General features: G+C 40.2%; 1 protein-coding gene across 9 annotated transcripts in view; it reads left to right on the top strand.

Moving 5' to 3' along the window:
* The window catches only part of Nedd4l (NEDD4 like E3 ubiquitin protein ligase), a 335,786-nt gene that overhangs the window by 224,848 nt on the left and 86,087 nt on the right, over positions 1 to 24,851 (top strand). For all 9 annotated transcript variants that reach the window (XM_005005527.3, XM_003474136.4, XM_013157143.2 and 6 more), the window contains one exon: positions 24,505 to 24,555. In XM_005005527.3, the coding sequence (XP_005005584.2) occupies positions 24,505 to 24,555 (51 nt within the window). The remainder of the gene's footprint in view (positions 1 to 24,504; positions 24,556 to 24,851) is intronic.

Here is a 24,851-nt window from a genome sequence, read left to right as displayed (position 1 = left end):
TAGTATTTTTCCCACTCGAATGTACTTTTTAAGCGGCTTCTAGAAGAAAGTAATAAGCATAGCATGTGTGCCCCTTGCTGCAGACCCCACACCACATGAGCGGGAAGGTGAGGTCAGTGCACATGCCCGAGACCCATTCTATCAGCTAAGGGAGTTGTTGACGGTGCCAGCAGCAGAAGCAAGAGCAGCTTTTAGGACAAAGGGCAAGAAAGCCTCCACTGGACACTCCATCATCACTGAATCTTCTTGAGTGTCCTGAGCAAGGCAGAAGAATGTGTTCTGTAGATTTTCCACATTTTAAGATTATTCAAGTTATAAAATCCCTAGAAATCTTTGCACTTTCTCTGTGACTTTTGACAAGCTTTCAAATTTTGCCTTAATTAAATTGTATGGATGGTGTTACATACAATGAATACTCATTATTTCCTTAGTAAAATTAATTAAATTGACTTCCAGGAGCTTCATTCTTTATCTGAGGTTACAAGTCCCTTTGGAACAATTAAAAGTGACATATTTAATATTCATCTACTTTCCCTGTTGAGATATCCATAGCTATCAATTGTCCAGTGATCAGACTCAGTAAATTATAAATGAATATTGTTAGAGACGCATGAATTGGAATAAAGCTTCATGCACTTAGAGTCTGGCATACTTGGTGCAAAGTAGGCATTAAATAAGTTACTTATTAAATGAATGAATAAATAAATGAGTGAACAAATGAACGAACCAAAGATTGACTCATGAACCTACCATTTATCTTCTGGTTTATGAATCAGAAACTTCAATACAGAAATACACAACCAGATTTCTTTTGCTAATTAGTGTAAATTATTAGTTGTAAAAATAAAATTATACACATTCATTATTAAACTGCATGATCTAAAATAGATCCAAACCCATTGTTTCACTGGACTTCATGAATGCAAGATAAAATAGGCCATGTTTGCTGTCTTGTGCATGATGCACCACTGATAAGTTCTCCCTCTTTACAAATACAAAACAATCCCCAGTGAGAACACTTGGAGGTTACTCCAGTGTATACACACAGCAGTAGGCAGGCCATAGCTAGTAGACAGATGGTCCCATATCTCATTGCACATGAAAATAGTGTTGATATGAAGTAATATTATTAGAAATGTTGCATGAGAAAAGATTCCAGCAGTGCCCTTTACAATGTAGGTAAGAAAATATATTCTCCCAAAGTAACTTTGAAACAGAGGATTATTATTGCCAGAAATGACCCAAAATTGTAGTAGGATTATATCCATTAAAAAGAAGCTGTTTACTTAGGTGGAAACATCACTATTTGTCCCATAGAGACTTGACTTCTGCTCACAAAAGTGGCACTGCTGTTTTTTCTCTGAATGTCCACTGAGAAACTCAATGGTGTTGTCACCGAAAAAGACAGGTATTTTAGGATGTCCTGAGATCCAAGATGCTTAACACACCGCAGGTTTCTTTCGCACTTCACACTAAATGCCAGCGTAGGTATGTAAGCACCAGAGCTGTGTGACCACACAGATAAGGCCAGAGAAGGTTGCATGGAACCTTTCCATAGCCTCCACTCAGGAGTGACAGCTGTCACCTCTTCTTAGTATATCTGCCACACCTAGTAATATAACCCTGCCTCATTGCAAGGAGGCTAGAAAGCATAGTCCTGCCTGCACTTTGGAAGGCAAAAGACAGAATTGGTGCGTGTTGTTTGTATATAAAATCCACTAGAATGCCATGCAAGAAGTCTGGCAACATAGGTGCAGTTTTAAATGAGCTCATTTAATTTGCCTAATTCCATGAAAGTTATTTTCTGAGCCTTGAGAAAAGCTAAGTCTGGCTAATTCTCCTACTGTGCCGGTTTACTGGCACACAATGAATGGGGATTTGCCCCTAATCTTTATGTTTCATGTTTGCCAATGTAATTATCTAATGTAATTGGTTGTGAAACTGAAGCACCACTGGATGAAACTGAGGAGGAAAAATTGGCCACTGATAACCTGGTAAATGGAAGAGGAATTTTCAGGGATTTTTTTCCTCATAGATATTGTGAACATCTGCTAGCATCCGTCACAGCCAAGATAACATAAATGCAGTCTGCCCTTCCCTCCTCTTTGCTCAGCCATACACTCCCAAACACTTTTGCTTAACTGGAAAAAATGCAAGCCAGTTCGTTGTCTTACTTGTGATATAACCAGTGTGAAAAGCTAGATTATGTAAGCAATGTGGCTGTTATTGCCTGTAACCATCAAGCAGGCAAAGTACCATGAAAGAACATGGCTTTGGGGACCCACGAGAGGCCACTGCCTCCACACTTCTAAAGACAGATGGAAACTCAAAGCTGTTGGATGCCTTTCAAAGCTCACAAGAGGGACCACAGTCGGTAGCGGTAGACTTCAACTGTCAAACAGTGCAGAAAATTAAACCGAAAGTCCAAGAGGATGCCAGGACTTCTCAAATGACCTCACCCAGAGTAACTTTCCTGAACGCAGGTCTTTTCTTGCTGCTACTTCTGTGACTCCTCATACCTCTCTAAGAAGAGTCCAGATCTCTTTGCCCCCACCACAGCCAGCTGGGTCTGTCCCTGGGTGGCATTTCCCTAGACTGTCTCAGTGTGCACCGGTGGGCATCCCTCCGATGCGTCTGCCTGGTGGGCCTCATTATCTTCTCTCCCGTTTTCCACACCCCTTTTTCCTTCTCAGGCTTCTCCTGCCCCAACCCACCAAAGTCATGCTGCATTTCCTCTGTTCTCTCCTCCTGTAGTGTTTTATTTTTGCCTTGCCTGTGGCTCATACTACGTTTTCTTGTATTTATAGAGATTTCTATCTGTGTCTCCTTTTACATCTTCTCTAAGCTTCCTTGAGGCCAGGGATCTTTGTGGGTTTTCTCATCCCCAAATGGTCTAGTAGGATGCTTTGTCTGTCATTTAGTCTTCTTTTAAATGTAGAATGGATGAGTTTATTATATATCACTTTTCATAAATAAGTGTATGAATTATAAACTCCCTATTTTTGATATTCCTTGAATGATTAGGTTACACATATTTTTAAGAAATGACCCATAAATTTGGATATGATGTGCAGCATGACAATAAGTTTAGCTTACTGAAAGCCCAAAATTTATTCACCTCCCTTTGGCATAGGATGTACCTAATATTTTTCTCTCAGATTATTTTCCTGGATTTTTCCACGAACACCCATCTTATTGTAACATTTTTAACCATCTTTCAAATTTACATGAGAAATCTGAGAATGAATTCATCCATATCTGACCCAGGAATTTGAGATTTAGTGGTTCAGAGAAACTTGTCAAGCAATACAAGAAAAATTATACTAAATCAGGAAGTCACTGATAAATGATTACCTGGTATATGCCATTTTCATTTCAACTTGAATATAACTGTATCCTTGGATTCATCATTATCTATTGGGTTATGATGCTTAATTAAAATTATTCTCAGAAGTTAAAAATGAGAAATGGCTTACGTTTCTGGCAAATTCAGTACCAACATAGTTAATACACCAGTCCAATTAGTTTTTAAGAAACAAATTATCTTTTAAAACAATGTTAAGTTCTATCTTAGTTACTTTTTACTCCTCGCTGAGACAAAATACCTGATGCCCAAAGTTGGGAAAGGAAAGGGTTTATTTCTTACAGTTTTTGGAGGTTTCAGTCCACACTCAGTTGGCTCCAAGGCAGAGTCACATGGCGGGGCCGCAGTTCATAGTGGCTGCAAACGGCAAGACAGAAAGGGAAAGAGAGAGAGAAACACACCTTCTTCCTGCCGTGATGTTGTATGCTGGCTCCACAGCTATGTGGGTGTAGCACTGACACCATCAATCCAAACGCTAGACAATGAACCAATCACAAATGCACAATGCAAACTCATGAGGCCTGAGTGTCACTGACATAAAACCATGACAAGTTCCCTTTTGGAATAGCAAGACAATATTGCATATGACATAATTGGGTAGTTTTTTAATCGGTGTCATTAAAAGGTGCAGAATTTTAATGACTCATATTATGGACAGTAAAATTTTGCTTCTTAAGAACATCCTAGCCATGTTCCATGATCATATAATAATTAACTGCTTCTGACTTATGCTGTTATTTATTTACAGTTTTAATTGACATAATGTAGTTTTTAAAGACAACTTATTACATTGGATTCATATACTTTCTAGTATATACTAATAACCTGTCCTGATTTATTTTATAAGATGTTCTGTTGACTGAGTAAGGAAATTTTGATATTAGGAAGGTTTAGATATGCCATTTATCTTCAGTGCCATGAATACCCATCTTGCAATAACATTTTTATCTTTCTTTCAAACTTACACATGAGAAATCTGAGAATGAATCAATATCATGGAAATACTGACTGTGTTTTCTAACTTTTCTTTATCCTAAAATAAACTGAGGGATTCCCCTTGTTAGCACCTGGTGGTAATATTTTCTTACTTAATTTAGATAACTAAGATAATGCAAAGATTTTCATAAGCTAGCAGTGTGTCTTACCAAGGGTTTTGAATTTGCTTTGGTATTGACTGATTTTGTGTCCATGATTTTTAAGCAAAAGTTACATCTAGGCTGGGAGGAAAACACTTTCACTGAGTGGCTCCAAATTCATTGTCTTTTGGTTGTTTTTTTATAACTGTGCAGCTGTTCCCACAGATTTCTTAGGAAGTGACTAAATTAAAACATGGTAGTTCTAAAGTGAACAGATATTATTGCTCTTTCAAAAACTAAGAACAGTGAACATGTGATTTCTGAGCCTTAAGTACTCATTGTAGGGTGGTCTCACATTTTTATATTTGGTTGAACCACCAGACCAGGTTTGTTGTTTTCCTTTTATATTTTGAGATTTAGGTAAAAACAGTTGAAGAGTTTTTCGTTATGTATTTTTGTTCTGTTTTTAAAATGGTCTCCATTATTTAAGCAATATTAAAACAACTATAACAGGGAAGCCACAATCAAACTTTATAAGTATTTGAGTGGCCAAAGGAGGTATTTTTGGTTTTGTTCTGTCTTTTTTTTAAAAATAGATGATGTATTTTTTGGAGAGTTGGTAGGTTCACAAACAGAACAGAACAGAAGACGCAAATGCTTCCGTATGCCCCTGCCTTTAGCACATACGGAGCCTCCCTTTCTGTGACACCGCCACCAGCATAGCTCAGTGGTTCTGATTAATAGACCTACACTGACAGGATGAACCGTTGTCTCTCAGAGCCCTTAATTGGCATGATCCATCTTAGCATCATAGAAAATCATTTCACTGTTCTAAAAAAATCCTCTGTGCCCTGCCTGTTCATTTCTCTCACCTCGTCATCTTGATCTTTATGCTGTTTCCAGTTTTGCCTTTTTCAGCGTATCATACATTTGAAATAATAGTGTATGTAGTCTTTTCCTATTAACACCTTTCACTTAGTAATATGTACTTGAGTTTCCTCTAGGCTTTTCGCGGCTTGATAGCTCATTTCCATTTTAGCACAGAGTAGTGCTCCCTTGTCTGGATATGCTGCAGCTTATTTAGCCCTAGATGTCTACTAAAGGTCATCTTGGTTAATTCCACATTTCAGCAGTTGTGAATAAAGCTGCTGTGAGCTTTAAAAAATACTTCCAATGAAATTTTGGTGTGTTAATATTGACACTACTTCATCGGTCAGCATAACTTCAGAAATCACAGTTTGGTTAGCTCAAGTATCACACTGAGTATCTCACAGTGTTGTTTTCCTGCTCACATATACAATACTGTGAAGAAAGATGAGTGTGACACTCAACCATCTACAGTTACAACTAGACACTCAGGACGCATAAATTAAAACGAGAGTGATTTTTTTTTTTTTTTTTTTTTTTTTTTTTTTAGGAAATTCCTGTCAGATCGTAGAGTGTCTTCAGAATTCCTCAGGCTTTACAGGAGAAAAAGACAGATTAATTGTCTTTCATGTGAAATGATTAAGACCAGGAATTTTTCGGATGTGGAGTGTTTTGTTTATTTGTTTGTTTTTGTTTTGGAATGTTTGCACACACATAATGAGGTATCTTGGGGATAGGGCTCAGGTTTAAACACAGGATTCATTTATGTTTCATACACAGCTGATATGCCTAGCTCAAAGATAACTTCATGTAATATTTTTAGCACACCTGTATTTTGACTGAAACCTCTGCTGTGAATCCTAAGGTGGTATTTTGCACTCACGGCTGCCAAAACAGTTTGGATTTTAAAGCATTTCAAGTTTTAGGTTTTTAGATTAGGGAAGTTCATACTGTAATTTCAAACAGATTTTTCAGGGAATGTGGTTTGGTGAATAGAATGGTACTTTGTTTTGTTTTTTCAGAAAGGAAGCTATACATGCTCTGTGAACACAGACCTATTGGATTTGGGCAAGAGAAAGGAATGTCCTATGTGTGCCCCTGGCTGTAGTCACAAGTCAGCTGTAAGATGTTTGGGGATAGACCTTCAGTCTTCTGGTACCTCTTGCAGAATTTGGGTTTGGCCCATGAATAACTTTTTTATCTTTAGTAGTACCAGGACAGAGGTTTCTGTGAAACCTCAAGATGTTGTTGGGCAGGTCCTAGGGCTAGACTAGATTACCTCGTGCATTTCAGTGTTGTAAGAGCTCCCTGGATGATCTAGAGACAAGGTATCTATCAATCTGTCCTTCATTTCCTTTTCTTCTAAGACAGGCTTTTGGATTATTGATCTTTGCTTGTGCACAGGTTTCCCAGGATAATTTGCTGTAACAAATTATTCACAACCTGCCTTAAAATTACAATGACTATTGATTCAGTTCTCTTAACTCTGAAGGCCAGATCAAAGTCAGTGTCCCTAAACTGAAATCAAGATGTTACATGGGACCCTGATTATCTTTAATTTATGTAGATAATGTGGAAAGACAAGCCTAACTTTGAATCTTAGATCTTATATACAATGGGCACACCCACTGTTGGGGCGGAGTGAGTTACTCTGACTTTTCTGGAGCACACTTTTTTGATCTTCAAATGAAGGCTAATCGTACTATTTACTGTAGGCTTGTTGGCGCTATTAAATGAAATAGCACATATAAAGTGTTTAGAACATTGCATTAAAGTTTGTCTTTTCCTTCTTGCTACCCATTTTTCCTTTTAAAAAATCCTTGTGGGCTGGATAAAATTATTGGCTGTGTTTAACACACTGCCCAAGTCATCAAACACGGTTCTGTGTGTTCCCCTCCAACAAGCTCACGATGACAAATAAACATTTCTTGGGATACCATTTCACCTTGGATATAGACCAAGCTCCTAAATTACATTTTATGTGACAATGTCTCCTATATTTTTGTCCCCTTGACTTCTCAAACCAGTATAGCGTATTTCTGCCAGTAAAAAGCAAAATAAAATTGTTAAGTTGCTGACGGTAGCTAACAATGAGGGAGGATTATGTAGCCATTACATCAGTGACAACTGCCTTCTTACTACTATTGTTAATCAAATCACTAGAATATCTGTATGTACCTTTGTTTTAAATAATCACATATACATTTAAGTACCCTCGTATGTGATAAGGTTGAGAAAGGGCTATAATTGAACACAGTTTGGTCTTGCTTGAACAATAACATTCTGAAGTTTTGTATAATACTATAAAATTATTTTTTAATAATTTTTTATTTTAAAGTAAAATCAGAATAAAGCAAATCAAAACAAAACTGTGTAAGTGATATAGGCTTTCAAAGCAAAATAATAGGAAGTCAACAGTGGCTGCCATAATGCCTCTTGTCTTCAAAATAGCTGCCTATACCATCATACATAGGAAAAAAAAAACCAGAACCGAATAGAACCAATAAAAACAAAACAATGAGCACAATGCAGGACTTCAAAACAAGACAACAGTAAATCCAAAATAGCCGCCATAATATATATTGTTATCTTTGAAATAGCTGCCTATGCCATCAGATACAATAAAATCAAACAAGACAAAACAAAATAAAACCAAACCCTCAAAGCAATGAAAATGATACAGGACTTTAAAACAAGATAATAGTGAAATAACAATGGCTGCCACCTTGGAGATCCCCCATAAACACTATACTGCATTTGTTATCTTCTAAATAGATGATCAGATTGCCGACATTAGACCTGCAAAGTCGATGAAACACTGAACTCTACAAGCATTAAGTTGTATTTTACTTTAGTAGCTATCATCTTAGTCTGTGTTTCCCCAAATCAGCCAGTCGCTCATTGTGGGGTGCGAGGCGGGGGGACACCTTAGTTATTCTTGTCTCCCAGCCTGCCAACTCACGGGAAGTGGCTGGCTTCTTATTCTCCTCCTCCCAGCCCACAAATGGCACTGACTTGAGTTTTGTAACTCTTACTTCATTAAAATTCTTACTTCAGTTTCAAGGGTAGAAAAGAGGGTTCCTCGTACACAAAGCTGCTGATTGTTCACACACTATGTGTATTTTGCATGATGAGTGGCTTGAGAAGGTGCCATATCAGTGCTCTTGTCCCAGTGCCGTCTTCAAGGAAAGAGACATAAAAACAGATTGACTGAAATGAAAAACGTTGATATATATTTTTTGGCAGCTAGACACCAAGTTTTTCTTTTCTTTTTCTGGAAAAGATTGCTGCTTTAAAGAAAAAACACAGTAAGTACTAAGTCAGAACCATTTTTTCAGTACCTCTGTGTATATTGAATATATTCGTTTCTTTTTCAAAAATTGAACTCTGAAGCTAGTTGCCGTCACTATGACTTTGATGCCCTAAATTATTTTCTACAGATGAGTGGAATGCATTTAACCACATTTGGGCAGCTTTTCTAGATAGGGTCTAAAGAAGATATTAATAAATTATGAAGTGATCAAATATATGATGAATGTTTAAAATAAAATTTTATTACAGTAAAAGATACATTGCTATTAATCCCCCTCAAAATAGTCTCCCTCACTTGGAACACTCTTATCCTATTATTCTTGACAGTATTTCTTTTGCTCTAAATTATTATTTTAAAACATTCACCATATGTTTTACTGCCCCTTGTATATTTCATAAAGAAATAAACAAGCCTTCTCTTCCCCGAGGCTGGCTCCTTTTGGAGAAGAAATGGGATTGGAAAGGAAGGTAAGCATAAAGAAGATTCTCCAACTTTCTTAAAATGTTGAATCACATGGCCAGACATTTTCAGTTTTTCTTCATATATCATCCAAAATAAGGTCCAAATTTGTAATTTAGTCTCAAAAGTGTAATTAAATGGTTCATTTGTGATATGCCCAGATGTCCCAGTGACTATCACCAGGCAAGGAGCAGGAATGTACTAATTATCTTGGTAAGATTTTTAGCTAGGAAAAAACGAATAGGCATCAGGATTTGTATTTTGAGTACAAGTGGCTAAGTATGTGACATGGAGGACTGTACATGTCATTGTGTAAGAGTTTGAGATCTTCACTATACCACTTGCCTATTAAGTGACCTTGAACAAATGACTTGGCTTTTCTTTGTTTTTGTTTGTCTGCTGTAATATATCTCGGTGTTCTTGTGAGCTATGTGAGACACTTGACTACTACTTCATTAACCTAACACCTCAAGCAAGTGCTTCTACATACTAATTGTCATTGACTTATAGTTTAATTAATTATGTCATGCAAACAGGAGAGTTGCATCTGTAGTTTAAGTGGAAGTTTTTGCAAAATCTTATACCCACGAGACATGTATTTGGGTCTAGTCCTGCCTTTTTTCCAGTATATCCATGTTCTCCCAGATTCATCCTGTACCTTCTACATCTGTGTTGTTATCATCCCTTCCTTGCAGATGGAAAATTGACCTTAGAGAAGTTGAGTGACTTCATTAAGTCGTTATCCAGTAAAGTGAAGGGCTGGAAGTTGGCTAAAATCACGCCGTAGACACACACTCATCCATGCTGTCCACTACAGCACTCAGGCTGTTCCTTTTGCACAGGTCACGTTGCATTTTTCTGTGGATGTGGCAGCCAGAGAGCCCTAGCTCATTTCTGTGTAGTCTTACTAAGCTCATTGTATTGTGAGTCCTGTTAGGTGCTGGGGTTCCAGAATGATTGAGTGCAGTCCACTTGGCAAGACTTCCACCATCAGCAGCTGTGTGCTTTTCTAGGTTTTCTCCTCAGTCTAAATTAAAGGGTAAATATTGCTTGATTTCTAGGAATATTTTGTTAACATAGTGTTTGTCCAAAATGGACATAAAAGGAAAAGGGAAATTGATACTACAGAAAACTCTATCTCATGAGTTCTAAAAAACCTTAGAATTAATGTCTTAACTTTAATATTTTGTAATGGAAATAATATGACAGAAAGTTTAAATGATTTTCCTTGGGTTCTTTGGTTCGGACATAGGCTTCTTTAATTCCTGTAGTACTTCTCTGAAGTATGAAGAAAAGAGCAGATAACAAGATAGAGGAAAGAAACCCAATTTATTTAATATTCATTTAAGATTTAACTGTTTGCATGTATCTGTTTGATTGAAAGTATTTAAACTCTGAACCATTGCTATTGACTGACTCCCTTCTCCCTCATTTCACCCCATAAACATAGTCATTAGAAACCTCACTTTACTGAAGTAAAATTGCTTTGGTCAAATTGAAGGGTAGGAATTCTGTGGGAATCATCTATGTACTATATAGCTGAGCACATAAACCACCTCACAAGAACTGCCTGCAATGTGTCACTCTCCTTGAGTTTCTTTCCAGGGTCGTCCCCTGGAGCATAACAATTTAATGTACTTCCCAGGCACCTACTATACTCAAGGCCTTGTGTCTGTTTTGAACACATTGTTCTCATGAATGCAGGAATAATACATTGGATTACCGACCATTGTTCCCATGTTAGAGCAGCTCGGGGCAGTTGGGTCTTAGATGGGGGTGAACAGAACAGACACGCAGTTCTGCTGGGCTCCTCGGTTCCCGGGGTAGACTCTGCTTTTTCAAGCCAGTGCCTTTTCCCCCAAGATATCATAGAACAAAAACACAATGGCTATTCTTAAAGCTTTTGTTTTTCTCGAAGATTTTTGTGGGAAAACTATAGCTGTTGTGTTCAAATCGACCACTGAAATATATAGTTGAATGCAGAATTCTTGTGAGTGTTGAAAATAATGCAGAAACTTTACCCAAGCCCCAGGCCTGTCTCCAATAGCATCTCATCTCAGCTGTCAGTCATTGCCCTGTGGTTTTCTGTGACACACAGAGGTGTTCACCAGTGTACACTTGGAGAGGTGACAGAAGTTTGTCATGCCCTTTGTTGGCCCAGCAGATGAAGGTATTCAGTTCAACCTCAGCATGAGCTTGGAGTGTAAATGAAGGTCCTGGCATAGTGCTCTTTGTGCCACAGGTAGATTTCATTGGTTTTGTAGTCTATCCTGGGGATGATTTTTTATGATAGTTTTCATGAGGATCATAGGTTTCATGTTCCTGTCTTGTTCATTAGTTGGTGACAGCCTCCTGCTAGATCATCCTTTAAAGAAAAGAAAGAAGAAAGAAGTCGTGTAGGTAATTTCTAAAATTCTGTGGCTTGTCCCCATGTTAAATTTAGAGTAAGCTTTGAATTCTCCTTTACTGTTGCATCTGAGTCTGCACTTCGCACTTCATTGCTTCATGGGTTTATTTTTAAGGGTTAAATTAACTATGTAACGTCCCAGTCCCTTTTTTAAAGTCCTTTCATATATTTTTCCCACCAAAAAAATACATTTTCCAAACTGCACATGCCGAACACTTTGCAATACAAGAGAAGTTCTTTGATTACAGACCAGACTTACTGACCCACCGGTTGCTGAAAATAGCTATGTGCTTTCCAGTTGGCCTGTTTTGGCAGAAACTCCCTGCTCCTCCTATTTCTCAACAGTCAATTTAAAATATTACTACAGTAACTTAATAACATTCAGTAGAATCTTGCACGAGCTTTCTGTATACACAGATATCTGATGTCTGTAACAGTTTACAACGTGGGAAGTGCACGTGGTCTTTAGCCCCATTTTGTGGATGAGGAACCTGGTCCAGGAAAGGCTTGTGTCCAGGCCCATTCAGCTAGTGGGTTCCTGGACCACGAGCAGTGCCCAAGACCCAATGTATCCCTCAGTTCCTCCCCACCCTGTCATGTAGAACACACGCATCTAGGTCAGCACTTTCTGGTGGCAGTGTTTTCTTCCGGTCTTCATCTTGGTCTCATCAGTGTGGAGCTGCTAATACGCAGAAGACATAGGTTTCAGAGTGAGCCTGGGGTGAGGTAAGCGAGATATTGGGGTGCTTACGGTCAGGGTTGAGCAAGCTTGCCTCCATGCTATCCTGCTGGATTTTCAAATGGCTCATTACACAATTTAGGAGGCATGGGCACTTGACTTGTAGTGCCCAGTGATTTCTGGTCACAGATGATTAATTGAAATTTTCTCCCCCAGGTTTGTCTTCTGTTTGTTTGGTGCAAATTTCAACCCCATTATGCTAATTCTAGTTATGTTTGGCAATTTGATTGTTAAAGACATTTGATACAACATTGAAAGAACATTGGGGACATTTTTCTCCTCTGTCACTTTTATCTAACGTATGTTCACATTCCCGTTCTTACGTTCCTGAGACTTCCTAATTTTGATAGCTTCCCCATTGCATGCTCGCAGTTATAGTCCAGGTATGGGCCCTTGTTCTTGAAAATAATTCTGCTGTTGATTTGAAACACAATTTAGTCAAGCCAAGAACATAGCTCCTCGGTCTCAGCCTCTTAAGGGTTTTCTGGAAGCCATGTGGTGAATTCTATCATGCTCTTTGGCTTGTCCAATAATTGGTAAACTGGAATGTAGGACTTTGCTTGCTAATTTCTTTCCTTCTGTCAAGTACTGTAGGGGTTTGAAGGAAACCAGCAGGAAAATAAGAACATACTTTTCATCAAATAAGTACTTAAACTATCCCATGCCTCGATAAGCAGTGAGTTCCTGAGACAAACACACTAGAAACAAATGACTCTTAAATGTTAGAGTGGGAGAGGCGTTCTAGTCCCAGCCCTGCCACAAACTAGTCATGGAAGCTTACATTACTTTCCTTCTTCACTGTTTCTTAAAGCTTGAGAGTTACAGAAAAATGAGCATGAGATCACTGACATTCATCCAAAATTGCCCAAAGATGGAACAAAACCTTCCTAAACAGGAAGGAGGGAAGTGGGATTGGACAGTGGTTCTTAACTGAGAACACTTTGGCTTCCACCTCCTGCAGGGACATTTGACAGTGCCTGGAGACGTATTTGTTTGTCATGACTAGTGTGTGAGGGATATTTCTAAACACCCCACAAAACTCAAGACAGCTCCCTACAACAAAGAATTATCATACCCGTAATGCTAATAGCGCTGACTTTGAGAAATTTTGGTAGGAGTAACATTTCTTGAATTTAATTTCCTCAATACCAATTCTGTGCAATGTAAAGTTATTTTTATCCTCACTATATGGGTGATGAGTTTGATCTTTGGTGGTGATTAAGATTTTTGGTTACTCAGCTGTCCCACATAGACATGGGATTTTGAACTAGCTGTGTATACATTCAAACCTCATCCGCTCTTTGCTTTCCCAGTGACCTGACCATCACTGATGTTGTTCAGAACTAACAGGATGAGCAAGTGGATAGAGACACAAGTTTCAGATGTGTGTTGTACTGACTCTGCATCCTTTGATTGCATTTTGAAATGAGATTTGTCTTTTTAGTTCCTGTATTAGATTGGCAAGCATACATCCTTTGGCTACAACCAGCAAAATCCCTGTGTGTTGTCTGTGCACCTGTGAGTCTTATTCCTATTAATATCTCGGCCCTATCAGGCCAGAGGGCCAGGGTTCCAAACAGGGGCAGCCAAAAATGCACCCCCTCCCCCATCACATCCACATTCTGGCTCAACAGTTATTTTTACCCACATGTGTAAATGGGTCCAGCTACTTCTAGTTTAGAACAGGAGGGACACCAAGGGACTGTGGCGCAGAGGGGCAAGGTACTGTTTTATGCTATTAGAGATCATAATTATCTGCCGATTTCATTTCTCTTTTGTGGGCAGGGCAAACCAAGAGCATTACTCAGTGTTTATTAACCCTGGCCCATAAATCAGATTAAGTTGGAAAGCTTTTGAAAGAGACCAGTGTCTGAGCCCCTCTGCCAGAAATGTGATTATTTGAGAGGAGGCTGTTCCTGGACTTTTAGAATGTCTCGGGTGATGCCAGATCCTGCCAGGTCCATACCGCACTTCATTTTTGCCTAAGGGTATGCAGGTGTCATTCTTGTCATAGCGAGACTAACAGTGAACCTATAGCACACATGCCACAGCGGGCTGTTGGTTGTCATTGAAAGCACTAAAAGGTTTGCCATCAGTGGAGTAGAATGAGTCAAACCTTGCTCCTGGGGGAAGAGGATGGTCCTTGGTAAGTTGTAGGAAGTAGAAGATAGTCCATATCCTGTACCCAAGTCAGCACCTTCCAGAAACCAAAATTAAATTGTTTCTACTCATCCTCGGAAATCCCTAGTTTAGATGTCAAGATACAGTATATGTTTTCCCCCAAAGCTTTGAGATTTCCACTGAAGACACTTTTCTTTTCCTGCCCTAGAGGGAGAAGCTTTAAATATTTAGTAAATTTTAAAAGAAATTTTTAATTACCTACTTAATACTTGATGTTATAATACATTCTCATACTCTTAAAATGGTCTCTAAACATTTTTCCTTAGTGAACTTCCTGAAGAATTTTTTAAAACTGTTTCTCATACGTTTTAAATTGACAACTGTCATTTACCAGTAGTTCAATAAGTTACTAGTCTAGTAGTTGTAAACAATATAATTTCAAGTAAGTAGATTGTTACATGTGTGATTTAAATGTATTTCTTCAAATATCCAGTATGTTAGGTAACTTTTTCTTATAGTTATAGATATAGTTTATCTTATAGAAATACCAACCATAAATTGAATGAACAAAACCATATTTTTAAAAACAATAAACCATATTGGTCTTTATTTTTAAGAAGAAATGCAATATTGGACTTATTTTCCATTTTCAAAGAAATCTGACCTTGTAAATCAAATAAGCAAGTAAATCTTATGAATGAATGAGTGAGTAGATGGATGGGTGGATCAGTTGGTATTTTACAGGCAAAATGTCATTTCATGAGTGTGTCATCTAGGTAAAATCAGGTAGTATCTCCTTTTCATCCCCAGCTATGTTTGCACCTTCCAGAACCACGCTTTGTTCCATTTTTTGAGATAGGGTCTCACTGTGTAGTCCATGCTGGCCATGAACGTACTTTGTCACCCAGGCTGGCTTTCAACTCCTGTCGCTCCTCCTGTCGCATCCTCCTGACTGAGATTACAGGCATGTGCCACCACGCCCAGATTAAGAGCCACGTATTTTCAAATTGTCCTTTCCTTTTGACTCTAGAGGCTTTTATATACCCATCAAAATGGACTGTTGGAAGATTTAGGAAAAATTAGGAGAATACTTTTGGAAAGTCCAAACTGGGAGGCTGTAGTTCAGAAAGAGGAGGTGAAAAAGAAGAGGCAGAAAGCAAACACTGTTTTCAGGCAGAGCAGTTTTAGGTAAGAGGAATTTTGTATGGGAAGATCTAGATCGCTTGTTCAGGATTTTCCATACCCAAGTACCTAGAAAGTCTTTATATATCCTTGAAGAACAGATGCTCCAATTGGAAATGTTATGCTTTAAAAGATGTTAGGATAGGGGACAGTACAAGAATACAAACTATTCATTTCCATTTATTTTTCAGGTTTATACTTTTTTCATCTCATTTTTCTTTTAAAATATGGATGAGAAGAGGGCATTTGCAGGCGTATGCACAAGGCAAATACTGCCAAGATTGTATTCTGAAAGAGTTCCTCATGATTTTCATGAAGACAGTAGTTACAGAAGTTGCAGGTGCCCCTTGTGATGGTGCAAGTGTGGATTCCAGGATTCTCATGCCTGGCTTCTCTGAGCTTCAGGCAGGTTTTGTAACTTCCTTCTGACAGTTGCCTGGCACATGAGAGAGGGATCACATGTGAGCTTGTCATTCTTTGCAGTGTTGAGGCTCTTTCCCCCTAATTCAGCTAGAGCCTTTTTCCAGCAAGCTTTGATGGAGTCCATGGCCAGAGATGTGGTTTCCACCAAAACATGGCCCCTGGAGAAAAGAGACTTCAACGGGTTTGCCTAGGAGGCCAAACCTCATATTATGAGGCTGATTTAATGGAGCCTTTAGGAAAAAAGTCAGTTACTGTCCTTGCAGAAACATATATATATGACTCTAGTTCAGTGTCTCAGTCACTGAAAGGCCAAGAATGAAACCACATTGCATTTCTATTACCGTGTAGTCTGTTGTAGCTCACATATCCCATACATCCAAACTATTGTCCAGCCAGACAGCAAGACAGACTGCTGGTCTCACATGCCTGGAGATATGTGAAAAAGAGCTTTTAGCATCAAGCATAGTAATGAAATCAAGAGTTTAAAATGATACTGACTCCATGGGATACTCAGGATCTCTTTTTTCCATTATCTATATCATCCTGACACTATAGTTATTACTAAGTACATGTCTTTCTATAATTAAGATCTGTTTTTGAGTGGCCAAGTTCAGAGAGAAAGTATAGATCTTAAATTTTTCTCTGTCTTTATACATTCAGTGTTAAAGTTGTTTCAGGAAATGTGATTTTAAAACATCTTTAGAGAAGAAATAAGACACTTATCCTAGAAAATTGTCTTGAAACCTTGAGAAATTAAGACGTATTGTACCATAAAACCTTAAGCACAGAACCAAACAATATTATGTCATTAAATGAACTCAGAAACACATTTGTCTAAGTTAACTTTGAACTCTCAGATCTGTTTTCTTTATAACAATCAGAACATATGAGACTGTATATCTTATTTTTAATACATTATACTCATTAAAAAGCCTTAGTTTACTCAACAAATTTAACATTACTTTCCCAGGGCTGGGAATCTAGCTCAGTGGTATAAGCACCTACCTGACAAGCATGAGGTCATAAGTTCAACCCCCCGTACCAAAAACAAACCTGCTTTCACAAGGAGCCAGTATACTTTAGCATATGTAAAAGAATAACAGTAATGCCTGATTATTTTTACAGTGATAAATAGCTTTATGGAGTGCTGTCAGTGGACTTTGCCTGGGAGCTGGACAGCTCTGAGGCAGATGTGACAGACAACTGTAAGGCCAGGCCAAACCCTAGAACCTGGAAGGGACAAACAATGATTTCTTTTTTCCCTTGAAGGCATGCAGAGTATACATTACAAGTAGTTCTCCAAGTCAGGGTTGGAGGGGAAGACACCACAGAGAAGGAAGTGAACGATGAATATTAGGCTGACAGACCATGCAGACTGAGGATATCTTGTGGCCAGGTCACTGCCCCACCCAGGCAGTGGGGGGTCAGGGACACAAGAGATCCTCATGTGGACCCACCCTTCCACCATTTTCCACATTTGCTTTTTGTCAACATAAAGTCAGAAACATTGATTGCTGAGGATTGCCGTTGAGCACCCTGGAGACGACCTTGCCCTGCTGACAAGAAAGCTCAGGGATGGAACTGCTCTGGACTCTGGCCTTCCCTTCCTGCAGTTCTGGACCATCATGATGCCACAGCAGGATGACCTCATGCCCTCCTAAGTACACTGTCCCCTACAGGCAGCCTTTCTGAGACGCAGTCCCTGCCATTCATTGTGTATTTAATGTCCACTTGTGCCTTTGCTCACCTAACTGAGCTACCTGGGGCCTTTCAGACCTGGCTCTGATTCCCTCTCTGTCACTGTCCTCCCCCACAAGCTTCAATGGTATAGATCTCACCCTTTCCCTACAGGCTTCTTTGGTAACCCACTGCCTCAGCCTAATGCTTCTACTGCAACACATGGCCATTCCTTCCTGTCTGTCCTTGGACAAACTCCTACTTCCTGACCCTGCTTGAAGATTATATCCTCCCTAAAGTCATCCCAGCCTTGACCCTGGGCAAAATGAGCCCCTTCCCTGTTGGGATTCCTGCAGCATTCTGCTCGTGCCTCTGTTATGGAGCAGCTGCATGCTGTGTGAGTTTTCCAGATCACAGCTTGCTATGAGAAGTGTGTGCATCCATGGCTGGCTACCCTGAAAGGTGCCAGTGAGGAGAAGATTCTGAGCTCAGCACTGCTGTGCACATCATAGTTCTGGTTCCCAGAGTTCTTTCCCAATATCTGCATCCCTCAAGTTTACTGGGTGTTAAATTGTGATTATCAAATGATTCTGCTAAAAACTACAGTTTTTACGGCTTCTGTTGACCTTGGAGCATGCTTGTATTTAGAATGAAGGGGCAGGCTCTACCCATGCAGAGCGAGGGAGAAGGAGCATGAACTCTTACCATCATAGCATGGCACCTGTAGCACCTGGGACCCCATTTGAGCCCACTGAGAAGCATCTTCCCACAGCCCATGTACTGGCCTAGTTGTGTCCTGGACCACAGCCAGACTTTGACTGCCAGACTGCTCTGGTCTTCGCCTGCACAGCTGCTCCTTGCTCCATCCACGTCTCTACACTTCAGCTTTTGTTTTTTGAGTTATAAGAGCAGCTTCCCTTAAATAGATGATCTTTCTCATGCCAGATAGAACCAGTGCAGTGTAGTTCTGCCTGCCTGTCCAATGTGTTTTCACTGGAGCCTGTAAAAGTCGTGAGAGTTGCCATGAGATTTTGTTGACATGGAGGTGTTGTTTGTTGTTAGAAATAAGAACCAGTGTCTCCAGGACATACCTTACTGTGTTGCAGTGAATAGCAGATATCAGCCCTTCTCTCTAAAACCTAAATGGCAGAGGAGCTGGCCGAATGTGTATGTGTGTGTGCGTGTGTGTGTGTGTGTGTGTGTGTGTGTGTGTGTGTGTGTGTGAGAGAGAGAGAGAGAGAGAGCACATGCGCACATGGGTGTATGTGTGTGTAAGTTTTTAAGTATCTGAAATTCGTTTGGTTTTATGTTCTGGTGCTTATATCAAGGGAATTTGGGTAAGACTGTGTGCCTTCAGAGAACATTTTATCATGGCGTTTTGTAGTTGACTTACTTAATTTAGGTAATGTCAGTGACTTCAAGCCATTCAACTTGAAGCCAGAGGCTCATTGAGGCTGTGTCACCTGCAGGACAGGGCGTGGAGGGAGGCCAAATTGAACTCCTGGTATTTTCATGAGCCACAGAGTTCTGTTTCCACATGATGGAGGCTGATGTGCCTGTCAAGTGGAGGGAGAAATGAGGATCTTTTTTTCCTGTATGTAATATATGCTGACAGCTGGCGTCATGCTTTACTGAGGAATAAGACAAGGTCTAAAGAAGGAATTCATCGTGATGTTTAAGTGACTCCCTCGGCACTAAGCTGTTGAAGGGTCATTGTATTTTTCACATTTTGTCTAACAAGCTTCTGTGAAATTTACCAAAGCCAGTTGTTATTGAGATAGTTTAGAGCATAAGCTGTTCTGTGTGTACACACACACACACACAACACACGAGTCCGGTCAGCACCAGTGCCAGCCAGTGGAGCCTGTGCTGTGGAAGGGAGGAACAGGTGCAGAGGTTGTGTTTGGTGCTGAAGTGGGAGAGCCTTTGTGATCGAGACAGCTTAACATTTACGTTGATGCATGACAAATAAATGTAGCCATACTCTGTCTTCACTCTTAAATTCAGATTCTGTAGCTTATATTGTACATTCTCTATTCTTCGCTTCTATCTTAAGAAATTGTGTTTATTGAAATCATTCCTTAGTAATTTCCAGGATAAACTATCAAGCAATAGGTGACTCTGGATGTTTAGTTTGTTTTGTGTTGTTTGGAGGAGGACAGGTACGTATTCATTGTACTGAGAAGTGAACCCAGGGCCCTAGCACTGAGCTATATGCCCACCCCTGTTTTTAAAAAAGTTTTATTTTGAAACAGGTTCTCATTGCTCAAGTGGGGCCTAGACTTGGAGTAGTACTCCTGCCTCATCCTCCCAGATTGCTGGGATAGCAGGATTTTTCATTTGCTGTAGTGGAGTGTCTCTCAGATTCCTTTGGTGGTGGCACATAGACAGAAATTAATCATATACCCCAACTTAGTACACATATGTATATATTTATGTATCTAAAAATTCCTTAAAACAAAATTGCTTGTATTCCATCTGAAGCACTGGTATTTTCTGATTAGTTATACTTCATTTTAAAATGGAGGGAAGATTGGTAGTGTGGCTCAATTGTGGAATGCTTACCTGGCCCTGGGTTCAATCCCCAGCACCAGGGAACATAAAAATGCTGCTTATAAATCTTTGTGAGGATGAAACTCACAGCTTATAGAGTACTGCCTCGGTACATAGCCTTTCTGAGAATCACCAGTTCCTCTTGATACTTTTTACTGTCCTTTGCCTGTTTTTATGCATTAGATCTAAAATGGCCCAAAAGCCTCATGTGCTCAGGAGGTGATCAGATCATGGGACATAATAGATGCTTGTATTAGGAGGGGGTTCTGGTTGGAAGTGGTGGGTCACTGAGGGTGTGACCTGAAACAGGTGTATCTGCCTTATTTTCTCCCCTAACCCTCTACTTCTTGGCAGCCATGAGAGAAGAATAGCTTTTCCTCTGCCATACCCCATGCCATGCTGTTTGCTTCTTTGGAGCCACCCATTTCTGGGCTGAAACTTCTAAAGCCATGAGCCAAAATAAACCTCTCCTCTTTTCAGTTACAATTGTCAGGTGTTTTGTCTCAGCAATAAGACATTGGCTGCGCACCTGTTCACTTTATGGCCCCAGTGTGACCCTTGGGCGTCCTCCTTGGCTTCGTGTTCTTTCCTGCACTCCCAGTTCCCTGCCCTGGCTCTGATTTGACAAGAGGCTCACGGTGTGCACAGCTTTGCTGTTGCCACTGTCAGTGTGGAAAGGCTCGAGGTGGTGGGGTCATGGTGAGCAGTAATTCGGGTCCCAACCTTAATTGCAACTCCTTCCCAGAGATCAAGAGTCTGTGTGATCCTCTGAGCAATAATAAGTGGTAATAAGTGAGCAAATCTCACTTGTTTTGTGAGGGTGACTCAATCTGGCGTCCACTCTGGTGCTGGCTTCTCTGACCACTGCAGACTCGGAGGGAATATCCAGGAGCTACTAGATGGGGTCTCACTGGAGCAGTAACAGCATATCTGTGCATGAACATGTATAACATTACCTCCTGTCTTTCTCATTTAAGTATCATTTTGTTAAAAAGGAGCAAAGGGTGGCCCTGAAAGTCAGTATTTAGTGAGCAGTTTCTAAGAGAGATAGTATTTGATTTACGTATATATTTCACTTTTTCAGTAATGAAATATGGGTTTCTATTTCACCTTGTGCGACATTTCTGGGGCTCCATTGCATGTTGTCTTTGAATAAGTATTTGATGGCCCCTCAGAAGTTTGATTACAAACCTGCATGCTTTCACCCTAGAGACCGGTAGAACAATTAAGAAGCTGGAATTCATAGCCCTTTTCCATTAAAAAAAAAAAAAAAAACACAAAGAATGACCATATTCATTATATGTGTTGCAATTAATTTAGGTTTTTTAGTTAACATGAGGCTTGATGGAAATAATTTCCTAATATAGAGAAATGAAAATTAATTCAACTAATGTATCTATGTACTATTTATGTTATAAATGTCAATACTGTGGCAGTGAGGTCCTAAAAAAGTTGTGATGACCTCAGAGACTCTTTGCAGGGCCCCAGGCAGGATTCTGCATACAGGTATGGGAGGTGTTCCCTTCCTGTGCCTCCTATGTATAAAGGTCTCCAAGAGCTTCTTATCCCCTGTATATCTCTTCTTCAACTGAAGACATTTGTAAAAAACTGGAATAGTGATTTTAACTTAAATACTGTATTGCCTGTACTTTCTATAGTTTGGGCAGCAATGGACATTTTAAAATCTAGGTCTCTCACCCAAACACATTGTCCGGTGACATAAGATTGATTTAAGCCCTTTCTCTCAGATCATGTGCTGATTTGGGCTTTATCTCTGTTTTATTTAAAAACTAATTTTATTTGTATTTCCCTTGAGACAAGCCAGTAAGAGCCTTAGCTTCCTTTAAGGGTGAAGTTGTTTAGAAGTTGTCTTTTCAGTGTGATGAGGAAATTGATAAGGTAGCATCAGGTTCACAGCTTTACCGTGCCTCGGGGAATTCAGTAAACTGCTTGCTTTGAGGAATGGAGCAGGTGCAGTCAGATGTAGTGTGGAAGATGACAGACCCAGCAAACGCTTGAACAGAACCCCTGAAGCTCATTAGAATATCTGCGCTATCATTAGAGTCTCTGCTCATCTCCCTCATTGACAGCCAGCATCCAAGCAAGAGCCTGGTGCATTCCCTGTTTTCCTGCCATTTGCACAGATGTGTCCTATCAGTAAAATGGGCACAGTAGTTGTGGCTGCCTCTTGTGGCTGCTGCAAGGACAGAGCTTCGGCACCGAGCCAAAAGAGGACGAGTGCCATGAAGTATACTGCCATAATTGGCATTTTGGGGGCACCTGCCTTTGCATATCCAAACAAAGTTTAACTATTTTGTCAGTTTGGAACTCTGCTCTCTTCCTCACAAAACCATATGGGCACATAGATGTTTGTTAAATTTTAAGAAAATGCATTTTGTGTCGTGAGTCATGCATAGCTTTGTGTAGATACCAGGTTGTGAACTAGAACTTCGAATAATAGTGTCTCCGGATGATCACATTCTGTGTTCTTCTCCCGCATGGAATTAGTGGTAGCAGGAGATGAGATAAACATGGGAAGGGGCCAAGCGGCAGTGCCAGTCTGCTCCCATTAGTTAGACACAAGTTCAGGGCTAGCTTGCAATCAGTTTCCACTCCTTTTTGGATGACACAGTTAACTGACATTATAAAGCAAGTAGGAAGCGGGGAGGTAGCTCTTTTGCAAGTGCAAAGAGGACTAACAGATGGGGAGAGGGGAAGTGAAAAGAATTAAGATAGCATGGATACGTACCAGTTCCTCCCCAGGAGTGTAATCATTATATACTCCAGAAATATACTAACCATGTTTTACAAGTTTACAGTTTTTCAAGTAGAATGACTATGAAGTCAGCCAAATAGAGGACAAATGATGAGGCTCCCTAACTCCTCTTGTCATCCATGTGAGTCACTGGGCGGCGGGCATACGTCTGGGCTGGGCAGCAACACCGTCATCATTTTCAGGCCTTCTGATGACTGCTGCTTCCTGTAGGACACTCAGAGCTTGGTGACACTTTCCTTACATGCTTCCTACATTAGGCTGTGGCAGATAGAGCTGAGAAAACGTAAGAACTGGAAATCTTCGCAAGGGGCATGCACACCCGCCCAGTGCTTTACCTTGTCATTATCCTTCATGCATCATTTAGAGGGGATAGATGGCTTTCTAGGTATCAGATTTTTAAACTATCTAAAAGGAAATACCTAAGGCTAGAGAAAACCATTTCAATAAATTTCATTTGTATTTAACCTGCTGCTTCTCTAAATGGAAGAAGAAAAAGTTGAAAAATAGCTTCTATAAATCAGCATATTTCTCAGTGAAGCCGCGGAGTGAAAGTAGGATCCTAGGATTTGAAGTGATGGGATGTAGACTCTTTGGCTGCTCTTCAGCTAGCTGTGGGCTAAGTTGGATTACATGTAAAGGACTTTCAAGCATTTATGCATTTGGAGTGTCAGAGCAGCTTGCATGTACTGGTCCACTTGTAACTCAGCTTATCTGAACACCCAAGGCTTGCCCATGAGCACAGTAACCACAGGACACGGCGTCAGCATGTCTGTGGGACTCCTGAATCTGAGTTAGGGCTTCTCAAATGAGACCCAGAGTCCCAGAGGGGCCCAGATGGCATCTTACGAGTCAGCCAGGAGCACACGGATGCAGAGAGGAAGGGCATAGCATGTCCAAAACTTACTTAAAATTGTATCAAAGCAAACAGTGAACTTGCTGGGTGGAAAGGCTTTTATTTTTATCATGTGCAGTTTACAAGATCTGTTAGTGGCTCAGCTCTATACTCTTTTCCTAGATTCTCAGCTATCAGGAAGCTGTTGGTTTGTAACATGATAAATTCCTGTTTAAAACGTTCCTCATATATTTTCTTCATTTTTATTGTTGTTTTTAATTTTAGCTTATTAATACAGTTGTGTAGCATATAATCTTTTCATTTCTTACGGGAAGTTGGTACATGTGTCTAACACATCTTAAAATAACGTTTTCATCCCCTTTTGCTGCCCTTCTTCCACACTCCTTATCTTCTTTTTAAACTGGGCCCAGCTCTACCCCTAAAACCTCTGTAACCTCACAAGTCCTGCCTGACTAACCACACGCTCCCAGCCCTAAAGCATGGTTCCTTACCACTCTGTTTGCAATAGGCGTTAACCAGAGTCAGCCAGCTAAGGTCCTATGCACAAGCTCTCCAGCTCCCAGGTCTCCTGGGGATGACTCTCTGGGCTTCATCTTGGCCCTCTGCCTTCAACCTTCCCCCACTGCATCTAGTGGCAGGTGTTGGACCTCTGTGAACAGATGACAACATTAACTCTTTGCTGTCTTTTTTACAGACACGAGACGACTTCCTGGGTCAGGTGGACGTGCCCCTTAGTCATCTTCCGGTAAGGACAGTTACATGCTTTGTGTTGCACACCAAGAGGAGTAGTTCCTTACTGTTTCCAGCTGGTATTTTTGCAGAGTAGCATTCTCTCGGCCTGATGAAGAGGCTGAATGAGGGGCATGTGCTGAGGCCCTTGCTGCTTGCTCAAGATTGGTCGCTCATGTAGGGTGTCCTTGTGCAGCCAGCATCCCTAGCTCCCACCTTCGGTCCTATAACCTCGCTGCCTTTGGTCCTGTCACACATTACAGAATGACCCTGTCCTCTGTCAAGCCCTTCTCCTTGCCTATAGATGTTTTT

Source organism: Cavia porcellus, unplaced genomic scaffold (genome assembly GCF_034190915.1).
Source record: "Cavia porcellus strain 051 isolate PalLab524CR breed Dunkin Hartley unplaced genomic scaffold, mCavPor4.1 scaffold_20, whole genome shotgun sequence".
In the NCBI taxonomy this organism is placed as follows: Eukaryota; Metazoa; Chordata; class Mammalia; order Rodentia; family Caviidae; genus Cavia; species Cavia porcellus.
The sequence above is the reverse complement of the archived record's forward strand: the minus strand, read 5'-3'. Positions and strand labels throughout refer to the sequence as shown.